At 37.5% G+C, this 12382-nt stretch overlaps 1 protein-coding gene across 1 annotated transcript in view; it reads left to right on the top strand.

The window, feature by feature from the left end:
• LAMC1 (laminin subunit gamma 1) overlaps positions 1-12382 on the top strand; it is a 139358-nt gene that overhangs the window by 75746 nt on the left and 51230 nt on the right. The window contains exons 2-4 of the mRNA XM_034409644.3: positions 2333-2637; positions 8533-8663; positions 10610-10776. Of these exons, the coding sequence (XP_034265535.2) occupies positions 2333-2637; positions 8533-8663; positions 10610-10776 (603 nt within the window). The remainder of the gene's footprint in view (positions 1-2332; positions 2638-8532; positions 8664-10609; positions 10777-12382) is intronic.

Below are 12382 nucleotides of genomic sequence, written 5' to 3'. Positions count from 1 at the left end.
GGTAAGTAGAAACGAAGGGGGATCAGATATGCTGTGTGATTTAGCTTTGCTAGAAAGCAGTATTTCCTGCAATACTGTATTCCTGCAATACTTTAGATTTCTAGCAAATCTAAACCTCATGGCACAGCTGATCCCCCCCCCTCACTGTTCTACTTATCTTCCCAAGCCTCCTTTTGGCATGCAGCGCGCATGCACAGCCAACAAACTGGTAGCAAACCAGTTCAGATTTCACCACTGGTTTGAACACTTAATATCTTTATACAATAGTGGCCAAAATGAAAACCTTTTGGGAAAAGTGTATTTTTGAGGTTTGATGGCTAATAACACCACTTTTTTTTAGAGTAGTACCATAAAATTATATATTTATGGTATTTATGGAAATTTACTAGAAACATTAAACACAATGTTTTGGTATTTTAAAATATTTGTAAACAGAGACAAATATACTTTCTGGGAAAGATAAACTTTATGTTTTGTTTGTGATGGACCCCCCAAAATATTTGACAGAACGACTGGTGCCCTTTAAGATATAAAAACTTGAGAACCTCCCTTTTACACACATTCTCAATTCATGTGAGTGACCATTGTACATTAAGCCAGCATTTGTCCTAGAATAGGCTTTAAAAAGAGCTTTTCTTCTGATTTCTTAGATTAGATAAGAATTGTATACATTTGGTCAAGTAAGAACATTTTTTAAAAAATTACGAAACAGTAGGTGGAAATTTCAGACAACTTTTAAACTCTGTGGAGTAATAGTTGTAGTTTTGGGGGCTTGCAAGAATTTCCCAAAAACTTAGATTAAAATGGAAGAAGGGAATGCAGATACTTGGGAGTGCAATTCTTATTTGTACTAGTTGGTTTTGCTAATGATCAATGATTACAGGAGCTGTAAATCTCAAACAGCTGAGGAATGCCAGGTTGCTTCTTGGATAATCTTCATAGTTCCGGAATTTGTTACACAATATACAGAAAAATTTATCAGAAGGAGAACATTGAATAAACCATTTGATTAAAGAAAGTTTTGAAGTGACGCACATTCCCTGGAAAGAGACTCTCTCATAATAGTTTATGTGACATTTATTAGCTATATTTGGAGATATGCCAGCAACTGAAAGAATCCAGAGTGGTGGCAATGGAAATTTTTTACATCACTATGGGAAAGAAGTGGGGTGCATACTCATATTTTATGTCTTAATAAGGCTTGTAAACCCCATGCTATTATTTATTTCATTATCCACGAAGACATAATGTCAAAGGAGCTTCCTCTGCTTTTTCCTTCCTAGGATAGTTAGGTATTAGCTTGTTAAAATATTTCCTTGATCTCTTCAATACAATGACATGAAATGAGGAAGTGACTGAAATGCCAGTTGGAACACTAGGAGGCTGATAGCACCATTTCTCTGGCTCAGCTTCAGCATTTTTCATATCATCCGTGGACTGTGGGGAAAGTGAAAGAGGGAGTACCATATATAACCTCCTATGGAGGATCTACATTAGAGGAGAGTAAATTTTATTCTTCTAATGTCAGCAGCATTGCGTTCACTTGTACAGGAGTTGAGTTTGTGAGAACCTTCTTCCCCCCCCCCCCCTTAAAGTAAACTGGAAAGTAGCATTTAAATAATCAAAGTGTTCACAAATATTATCTTGACAGTTTTTTACAGTGCCTGCTTTAAATAAATAAATATCAAGCCCATGAGATATATAGATATAAAACTGATAGATTAGCAATAGCAATAGCACTTAGATTTATATATCACTTCATAGTGCTTTTACAGCCCTCTCTAAGCGGTTTATAGAGTCAGCATATTGCCCCCAACAATCTGGGTCCTCATTTTACCCACCTCGGAAGGATGGAAGGCGGAGTCAACCTTCAGCCTGGTGAGATTTGAACTGCTGAACTGCAGCTAGCAGTCAGCTGAAATAGCCTGCAGTACTGCACTCTAACCACTGCGCCACCTCGGCTCGGATTAGTTAGATTAGGACAACATACAATTTAAGATTGAAATGAAGCTTGAACAAGAATTTCCACCTGAGGTTCTCTCAGGCCGCATGCATATTGTGCCACACCAAAAGTTTAAAAAAAAATGCAGTGCAAGAATACCCATTCTTATCTAGGTACTACAACATTTGTGCTTGCCTGCTTGTTTTATTTTCAAAATGTTCTAATTGCTTATTTGCCTGTAAGGTTTCCAAGATAATAGCAATAAAAGAAAGGAGGGCAAATTAACAGTAGTAAAATTTACAACAAAACCATATATTACAATCAAGCAAAAATGTTAACAGCTTTGACTGCATTTGACTGCAATATCTTTTTTTGTTTTCTTCTTTGTAGGAAAGGCCTTTGATATCACCTATGTACGCCTAAAGTTCCATACCAGCCGTCCAGAGAGCTTTGCCATTTACAAGCGCACTCGGGAAGATGGTCCATGGGTGCCCTACCAATATTACAGTGGCTCCTGTGAGAAAACATATCACAAACCCAATCGAGGTTTTGTCAAGAGTTGGGAAGATGAACAGCAGGCCGTTTGTACAGATGAGTTCAGTGACATTTCACCACTCACCGGTGGCAATGTGGCCTTCTCAACGCTGGAGGGAAGGCCCAGCGCTTATAACTTTGATAACAGTCCTGTCTTGCAGGTAAGAAAACTTGGAATCGGGTCAAAGACCAAGACTGACGTGTTTCATGTCTTAACTTCCATATCATCCCAAAATCTCATCATTCTCTTTTTTCCTAGGGAACCTGACCCCTTTCATTCTTTTCAGAGTGGGCCCTATACAAACTATTGGCATGCTTATTTAATATGTGGTCAGCCAGGAGATAATATCAAGAGATCTTTAGTGGCACCCACAAACTCACTTTCTTCCCATTTTTGCCAACTGTCATGGCTTAGATTAGGAATGTGAGGAGAGGGATCATACTTCCTTGCTATCCCTCCCTATAAATCCTTTCCCAAAACCTACTTAACATGGTTGCCAAAGATAATATACTGTACATAGGGTGGAAATCAAGATGGAGGAGGAAGCATTAACTTCCTTCTCTCTGTATGCAGGTTCCTATTTATTCAGTCAGGTCCTCAATTTAAGAGAGACACCTCTGAAAAGGTACTTATGACACGGATTTGAAGTGCCAGTGGCCTCCCCCCATCTTTCCGCAGTCACATGACCACATTTTGGACACTCAGCAACCAGCCCGTATTTACAGCCATTTGCAGCACCTCACAGTCATGTGATCACAATTTACTGTTATTTACTTCTGCTCTCCAACAAAAATTCCCCAGAGCAAATAATGGGTTCATTTAATGACCACAGCATTCGCTTAATGACTTCAGCATTTGCTATATGACATACATTCATATAAGAGTATGTGTATGAAGAGTGGAGAGGTTATTTATATCAATGGGGAAGACTGCGCCCAGGTAGGCAAGAAAAGTATAAAGAATGCTGCCTTCAGAAGTTTCTGTAAAGCAACTTTTAACATGTAACAAAAGATTTTGGATTACGAACAGACCAGTCTGGGCTAGAGGTCACAATTCCTTACTTGTACTAGGCAGTGAGTGCATATATTTACGTGTATACTGAATTCAGAACAAGACTAGTAAAACTAGGATAATGTTTTGATTGCTCTTCTGGTCCATAGTCCAGTTTGTAGCATTTTGGTGGGAGAAAACCAGTGCCAACTTCTAGCTAGTTAAATTTAATAATGATTCACACCTCTAATGAGAAAACCAGAGTTTCCCTTTTAAGGGAAAAAAGTTTTGCACTGAATTGTTATGATGTTTGTTTTCTCTCATGGGATCCATTAACTTCCTTTTCAAGTTATTGTTAACATAATTTTAAATCTATTCTACATGAAATGAACAGGAAGAGTGTGAGATACTGTGAGCACGAATGCTGTTATGCAGTGAATTGTTCAGTTTTACTAAAAGCATGTTACAATAGTTGTTTTTTGTTCTGAGAAACAGCAGAAGTTCAAGCTGGACATCCATTTGGAACAACGATGTCTTAAGCTTGCATTGGCTAGCAAACGAACCATGGCAAAGATAACGAGACTGAGCAAGGAATAAAAATTATACATCAACGCAGCACACAATGTAACCTGTTGTATTTATAGTGTATTTTGGACATTCTATGTGTATATTTGTGGAAAAGCAAAACCCAGTACTTATCTATGTATTTACATTCTTTTATTTTCTCCCCCAATTTTTGGATTGAGAATCGGGAAGCATTCCAGATGGTTTGGAACAGAGGGCAGGGAAGGTGTGGCACAGAGCTAAATTCCACAGTATCCTCACATTCATAGGGATATAACTTGATTATAATGAAGGTAGTGAGATGGCTCCAGTGTAATTCTAGACAGTGACTGGTGGTTCTTTGCACCATGCTTCCATGCTGTCTGTTTTGCTCTCCCTTATATGTGGCAATCCTTGCTTCAAGCAAACGTAACATTTTATTTTGCCCAAGATAAAGAAATATGGAGTTGAAAAAAATTAGAGAAACATGGAGCAAAAAAACCATATAAAGACCTGAGGTTGGAACTAAGCCACCCAGCTTGATTAAATGTCCACTAAATGACACACTGTATCAGCCTCCCTATTGCACCTTGCCGAAGAACCATAATCCCCATCTATGGGTGGAAGGCACCAATTGGGGAGGTTGCTCTACAGTTAAGCTGTTTGCTTTTGCATAATTACAAACAAATGGAACTGCAAAACATTTGTGACTGGGAATATAATGGTTGAGCTTTGTTAGCTGCAAAATGGTGCTAAAATAGTTTGCAAAAATAATGGCAGCCATCTTTACATTTGCTTAGTAGATGATTCTGTATTGATTCGGGTCTTTAAATATAGGCAAGATGCAGTCCTGGAAGATTGTGACTCACAAGATTGACAAAGTCACAGCCCTAGCCATTAGGATTTTCATTGACATACCTTTGCCAGCTCTTCCACTCTGTAGGACAATTAGCTTGCCCTGAACATCAAGAGCTTGATAATATAATGAACAAACTGGACAAGACTTCTATTGACTACAGATACTATCCTAGAGAGTGCCCATTTCTCAGTTAGAAGCTTGGTGGCCAATATGTCCACTAGGAGGAACTCTGGCTGAAGAATTAGAATGTGGACTTGAAATAAAAATTGGTAACATTAAGGTCATTCAAGGGAAACAAACTGAATTTCTTAATTGAGACTAAGGATAAAAGAAAGCCATAATTTAACCAAGAAAAGAAAAGAGCACATGATCAAGTTACTGTAAGTCCCACATTACATCAATCTTGTGGGTTCCAAAGCCTAGCTCAATGGATTATGCCAGAGATTTCAACAGCCATATTAGTCCATGACATCTCCAAGATAAAAGTCAATCCTTCTTTCTGCCCTCATTCTAAAATCTAACTAGAAAAGAATTGGTCCAAACACAACATCATTCAAGCCATCAATATCTACTGAAAGACGAGGAGAGTTTTGAATCTAGACTGTCTCCTAGTTCCTTTTTATAGCATCATTTGGGCTGCAAAGCCTTTCCATTCGTGGTCACCAGGAGGAACAAGGCCTCTATTCCTTTAAGAGACAGAAAATAAGCATGCTCCATGGGGAATTTTGTCCTGTTCCATTAGAAACCCAACCATCTCTGTCTCCTTTAACAGACTCTGGGAAACATCTGCAAGGCTGTCACATGGTCCTCCATGTTCTCCCTTATTAAACTCTACCAGCTTAGTTCCTGCACCTCCACTAAAGCATCTTTCAACAAGAGGATGCTGCAGAAAATAGTTCCTAACAAGAATTAAAGTCTCTTCAAGGATAGATTTGGAATGTCCATATCACTGCTATAAAATATGTGCCTTCATGGGACTTCCAAGAAATCATTCATTCTGCACAGAATGAAAAAAAAAGTGAATATCAGAGTGGGCTCGAGCCTGGGATTTTCTCTCTCTATTTCCCAGTTAGTCTGAAGTCCACTTTATAGGATGTGAGATCCCATATTCAAATAATCCAGTATGTTCACAAGCTTCAGACTTGCATGAAAATAGTAGTAACATAATTTAAATTGGCAATCCACTTTTCACTTTTATATCAATGCAACATAGAGGAAAGTTTTGAAGCATGAGCCACCTAAATTTTAAGATTCTGCTTGTTGAGCTGGGCAATTACTTCTAAGTAATCGTTTGGAGCTCAGAGGATCTGTGCTATGCCTTCTGAAGTCCAGCTTGTAAATTATTAAAATTAACACTGTATACAGGCTAATAATTTTCTCTTCCTTTTATTTCATAGAAACCATGCTCAGTGTCCCTTGTTTGATTTTTCCCAGAAAGTGAAAAGTGGACAAAATTGGGTTTTGAGCATAGAAAATACGGTATATATGTACTGTCATAATCATGTTTTCAAAATTGATAGCAAGTCAACCTTTCAAGATGTTCTAATATTCCAAATATGCAGAGGCTTTCCATTTTGTTATGTACAGAGTCCAATTGATCTTTCTGCTGCTAATCCTTTAAAGTCCAGATAATATCACAAATCTTCACTGAAAATAATTTTTCCAAAAATGTGTAGACATGTTTCCTCCCACACACATAGCATGCATTTCTGATGAATTAATTCATGTTACATGATATTTCAAAATAGCAGTTTTAGGCTGGGGTGTCTCTGTCTCTTTATGTCTGTGTGTATATAGAAACATTTCATATAGTAAACAGAGGGGTTGTTGGCTGACAGCACTAAGTATTTTAGAACCCTTGCAATAATAGTAGTACAGGGAAGCGGGTATCATATTCTTTACAAAATAATTATAAATAGTAATTAATAAACAATTATTAGAATGCACTGAACTAATATTCAAAAATGTAGGGATGCTTGGAGTATTGAATGTCAGTGGAAGTTTGGATTCTGAGATCTATGTGCTGTACTTATATGGATTTAAAATTACTAAAGAGTATTTACAGTGCATTGTATATTTATGCAACTTGTACTAATAAAGGAGAATATTTGTAGCTTGGGGTTGAACTTGTATTAAGGAATTGATGGTCTGGATAATTGTTGGAGATCTGATACATTGCAGCAAAAGTTTGAATGATGTGGTCTCATGCTATAATGACTTTCTTTTGAACAAACCTTATTTCATAACACAATATTAGCTTTATTTTGGAAGATGCACTGATTATTGAAGATGCTCAATTATGCATCAGAGATTTGGAAACCAGCAGGAAGACAATAAAAATGGCTATTGCTTGCTTTTATGATCTCACACAGACACAAAAAAGGGATATCTGTTTTTTGTTAGTTATATCATTGGTCAGAAGAGATGATACTTCTTTATTTAAGTAACTGTTTAACCCAAGAGCCCTATTAGAAAAACTGATGAGAACCATGGACTATGTATGTTAGATTACGGATTTAATTTTGCATTGTTTCCTAATTAAGTAAACTTAAACATGTTAAATTATGCAATACAGTACATCAAAAGCAAAAGTCTGCTCTGGGGACTGTAGAATAAAGAAGGGTGCATGCTATTTGCTTATTTCAGTTTCAACCTACCATATTTTTCAGAGTGCAAGATGCACTTTTTCCCCCCACTAAAAGAGGGTGGAAATGTTGGTGCATCTTATATACTGAATACAGCCATTTTTGGCCTCCCAAAGCCCTGCCCTGTTCGTCCCATTTTTGCAAAAAATGGGCCCATTTTTTGCAAAAACAGGGTGTGCAGAGGGTCTGGGAGGCCTGCAGAATGCTCTTGGGGGTTGAGGGAAGGCAAAAACACCCCCATTTTTGTGAAAAACACCCATTTTTCACCCTTTTTTTGCAAAAACGGGGGCTTTTTTGCCCTCCCTCAGCCCTCAGGAGCACTCTGCAGGCCTCCCAAACCCTCTGTGTGCCCCGTTTTTTGAAAAAATGGCCCTGTTTTTGTGAAAAATGGGGCACACAGAGGGTTTGGGAGGCCTGCAGAGTGTTCCTGGGGACCAGGGAGGGCAAAAACATTTTTTTTCTTACTTACTTCTTTGAAATCTTGGTGCATCTTAAACACCGGTGCATCTTATAGTCTGAAAAATACGGTATTTCATGGCAAATTTGGATTCTTTGGGGAAAAGATACCAGTACTTTTTGGCTGTAGGTGATGTCATATAAAGTTTGAGTCTCCAATAGTATCTTTTACTAAAAAGGAATTAATCTAGTACTTTTAAACTCTATTTAAAAAGATCTTTCTCTGTTTTGTCTTTAGTAAGTGTCCTTTTCTTCCTCATTCTAACCCAGATTTTAGTTCCTTTTCCATCTCTTCTCCACCTCCACTACCCCATATTTGTGGCTCTTAATTTTATTTCCTCCCACTTCCTTTAAATCAGTGTTACTTAACCTCAGCAACTCTAAGATGTATGAGTGTATACACAACTCAGAAGTTGCTAAGGTTGAGAAAGAATGATTTAAATGACCTTGGTTTCTTCATGTTTGGAAAGCAGTGGCTTTTGTGTGTATTAAGCTTTTCCTGTGGTTTTCTTGGTCATAACTGATTTAGATTATGTAGTTTAACTTCTATTTTCTCTTGTAGGAGTGGGTCACAGCTACAGATATCAGAGTAAGCCTCAATCGCCTGAATACTTTTGGAGACGAAGTATTTAATGACCCCAAGGTTCTCAAATCCTATTATTATGCAATTTCTGATTTTGCTGTGGGTGGCCGGTAAGTAATAAATCCCAAATGATTCTCTTTCTAATAGTTTAAATAATTGCTTGCTTAGGGCAGTCTTTCTCAAACTCTCATGAAGGATAGGGTTTTCTGGGAGTTAAAATCCACACATCTTAAAATTGCTGAGGTTTGAAAAACACTATTTTAGGGCTTTGGCGTGATTTCAGCCTCTCTCTGAGACAGGTTTTTTTTAAAAACCCATGTACATTTAAAGAATTGTGATATAATAAACATGTTACTATAGCTTTACATTAATATTTAACTGATCCAGAAATTACTTTTTTATCCATAAGGCGTTTTTGAACTTTATTCACACTAAATTTCATCTCAGTTTGGATGTTTATGAAAATAAATATCTTGCTTTTAACTGTTACATGCTGACCATGGTAAAAGTACAGTCCCTGATTTAAGTACAGTATGTGTCCTAATGTGACTAATATAATCATCACATAGAAGAAATGTCTTTCGTTATTTCACTGTGGTATTTTCCATTAATTACAACTCCTTCTCTACCTTCTGTCTCAGTTTGTAAACAGAAAGTCTTCCTTAAAACTTATCTACTACTTTTCCAATAACATTATTCATAGCAACAATCCTTCTTAGCAATCTTGTAAGATAGGCCAATATCTATATCCTCAAATGGAAATGGGAGAGGGGGAGGCAGATGGGAGAAGGGGAGGTACATCCATTGGTGAGATAAAAGTTGAGCTTCACAGTCCATCATGCATTCCTGAATCTTAGGGATGTGTATTGCTCCTGAAGGTAGTAATATGCATGTATCTCTTCACTTTGAAACTGCTTTGCTGTCTGATCATGTTCATACTTCCAAAAATGTTATTTCTTTGCCCTTCCCCAGTGTTTCAGGGTGAATGGGGGTGAATGGGCAAAGGCATAGTCATGATCTGGTATGCTTGATGAATCAGCATTTCATATTGGCTTTCAATGGAATTTATGGCCCTCATTGTGTCATTGTCCTTGCCTATAAAATGAAAATTGAATAATGTTCACTCCTAGAATCCTAGGCATAACAGATCAACTAAGTTTGTGAAGTACTTAGGCTGCTTCTCAAATTAAATAATTCAGAAGTCAATAAGCAAGAAATGGAGCTTAATATATTCAAGCAGAGACATCTGAGACTAGGTTTTAAACATTTAGTCAATGTATGTCTCTAAGTAACAGCCAACTTCAACAGCTAGCCCTTATTTTTGAGGATGAAATGCAAAAATCAGCGAATTTGGCTTAAAATGTACATTGTATTTTGAAGCAGAATTGGTGAAATTGCTCTTTGTCTATCTCTTGGCTTGCTGGGAAGAAATCTTCTGCAGTTGCAAAAGGAGGACAGGTGTGGTAATTTGGATCCAGATAGGAACTTTGGGAGACCAGCTTTGGCCATGGGACACTGTCAAGACTGCTCAGTGCATACTCTTGCTTGGAAAATTAGAAAAGCACTATTCCTCAAGCACAGTGGGATTTTTAAAAACGCTTTATGACAACCACATTATTAAACCACATTTTTTTAATTGGAGATGTCAAAAGCTTTGGTATTTTTTGAAAGTAATTGCAATCTTGGTTTGGTATGGGCAATCATTTGACAAAACTAAGGTTATCCTCTCAGTCAGTAGTGGGTTCCACTTACCTTCGCTACCGGTTCAGAACTGTGAGCATGAACAGAGCGTCCATGATGACGTACGGATAGGTGGGCGGAGCCACCCATTGGCGCCATTACTGGTTCCGAACCAGGGCAAACTGGTAGAAACCCACCACTGCTCTCAGTCCTTTTTATTAAGAAGCTTGCACTATAGCAAGAGCTTCTCTCTTCCGGTGGGAACATTCAAGTCTTGCAGTCTCTCTGATATGAGTCAGTCTTTGCTTATGTGGGAAGACCAGACTGCTAGAGGACAAACTATATAGTTTTCCTAAAATCTGTTTCTGCCTTATAGATGCAAATGCAATGGCCATGCAAGCGAGTGTATGAAGAATGAATATGGAAAGCTTGCTTGCAGTTGCAAACACAATACCTTTGGGGTTGACTGTGAGAAATGCCTTCCTTTCTACAATGACCGGCCTTGGCGAAGATCAACAGCTGAGAGTGCCAATGAATGTTTACGTAAGCATTATTGGGGTTGTTTTTAAATAATCTGGTTTAATCAGAAGAAGCCAAATCTTTCTGCCAAATTATTTCATCACTTCCTACTATCAAGAGGGTGGCAGCCAATTTTAAGGGCCTTCAATAAGTTTTCTTCCTTTTTTCCTCTTGGCAAATTGTAGTATTTCCTGTCCTGGCTATTCTGTATCAATGCAGAAGCATAGCATATTTTTAACTTTACCCCAGATGTCTTTGTTCACGTTATCTCTTGTTGTCTGATAAAAATGTCTTGGGAATTGCAGAAAGTTAGGTAATTTTCCTGTTGGTATCTCAAAACTAGATCACATTAACCTACTGCTGGTTTGTTCTCTTTGTTTATTTTTAGCAAATCTAACTGTTGTGAAATAAGTTCAGTTCTTGTTGATATAGTGTTGATTTAGTATGGACTTCTGGGCTCAACTAGTTATAACTGAAGCCATTGTTCAGTGTGCCAAAATAAATAGATAAGATGACCCAGATTTTGTAATCTCAAGAATAGGGAAGTATTCAAATTAAGCTGATAAACAGCTGGTCCTCAAATTTTAATTACATTCTGTTGATGCTAATAGTATTAAAAAGTATCAAGATGCCATGAAATATGGTTGAACCTTGTCTCCTGATTACTTGAAATTATATTTTGAAATCTCTGCAGCTTCTAAGGTTTCCATAGATATTATCTCCATCCAGGATGTCCACATCCTGGGGAGTCAAAAGAGTCAAGATGGGAAATACAACTGTGTGATCAAAGCTCCGATTCTTTGTCACACACAGCCTTTGATCACACAGTCAAACCCTCCATCTTAGCATTTATGATCCCTTCTTCACAGATGCCCTTGTTCACATCCATGAACTTTCAAGACATCATAAACTCTTTGGTTGAAAGGTGACAGTGGTAATGGTTTTCTCAAAGCTGGGGGGGAAAAAACCTCCATTGGTTTTTCTAGGGTAGGTTAAATGAGGACCCAGTTTGTGGGGGCAATAAGCTGACTTTGTATAAAATATACAAAAGTATGAAGGCTATTGCTTAACGCACTGTAAGCCACCCTGAGTCTCCGGAGAAGGGCGGCATATAAATCAAATTAAAAAAAAAAAATTCCTGCAGAATTGGGTCAAACACACAATTAAACCGTATCTTTTAAAAGAAAGTATTACAGAAAATAAAGTAATTGAGAAATTGATTCTAATTCACACCTCACAAAGTGTTGATAAAAAGGTAAAATGTAGGGATTCAGTGTAAGATGCTGAATTTCAAAAAAAGAGAGATTGTTTGAAAATTAACAGTTGATTGCTAGAAAGTCAGTTTACAGTCACAGGGTAGATTGAGTGATTTGTGCTTGTTAAAATTAACTCTGAAACCTACAATTTTCAACACAACCAAAAAGGTTCAGGTGACTGTTTTTTTATTAATCAGTCAAGCAACTAATGTTAATATTCTTAGAAATTTGGTGGAATCAAAAAGAATTTTAGAGCAGACTTACAATAGTTTGTTGTAAGTGTACAGCTGAGGAGTGACATAATGACACCTGAACATCTGTTATAAGGTGACAGTATCAGCATATCCTCTGGCAAATATCCCTTTATTCTTTCA

This window comes from Pantherophis guttatus, chromosome 3 (assembly GCF_059756535.1).
Source record: "Pantherophis guttatus breed Tessera chromosome 3, ASM5975653v1, whole genome shotgun sequence".
NCBI classification, from domain to species: domain Eukaryota; kingdom Metazoa; phylum Chordata; class Lepidosauria; order Squamata; family Colubridae; genus Pantherophis; species Pantherophis guttatus.
The sequence above is the reverse complement of the archived record's forward strand: the minus strand, read 5'-3'. Positions and strand labels throughout refer to the sequence as shown.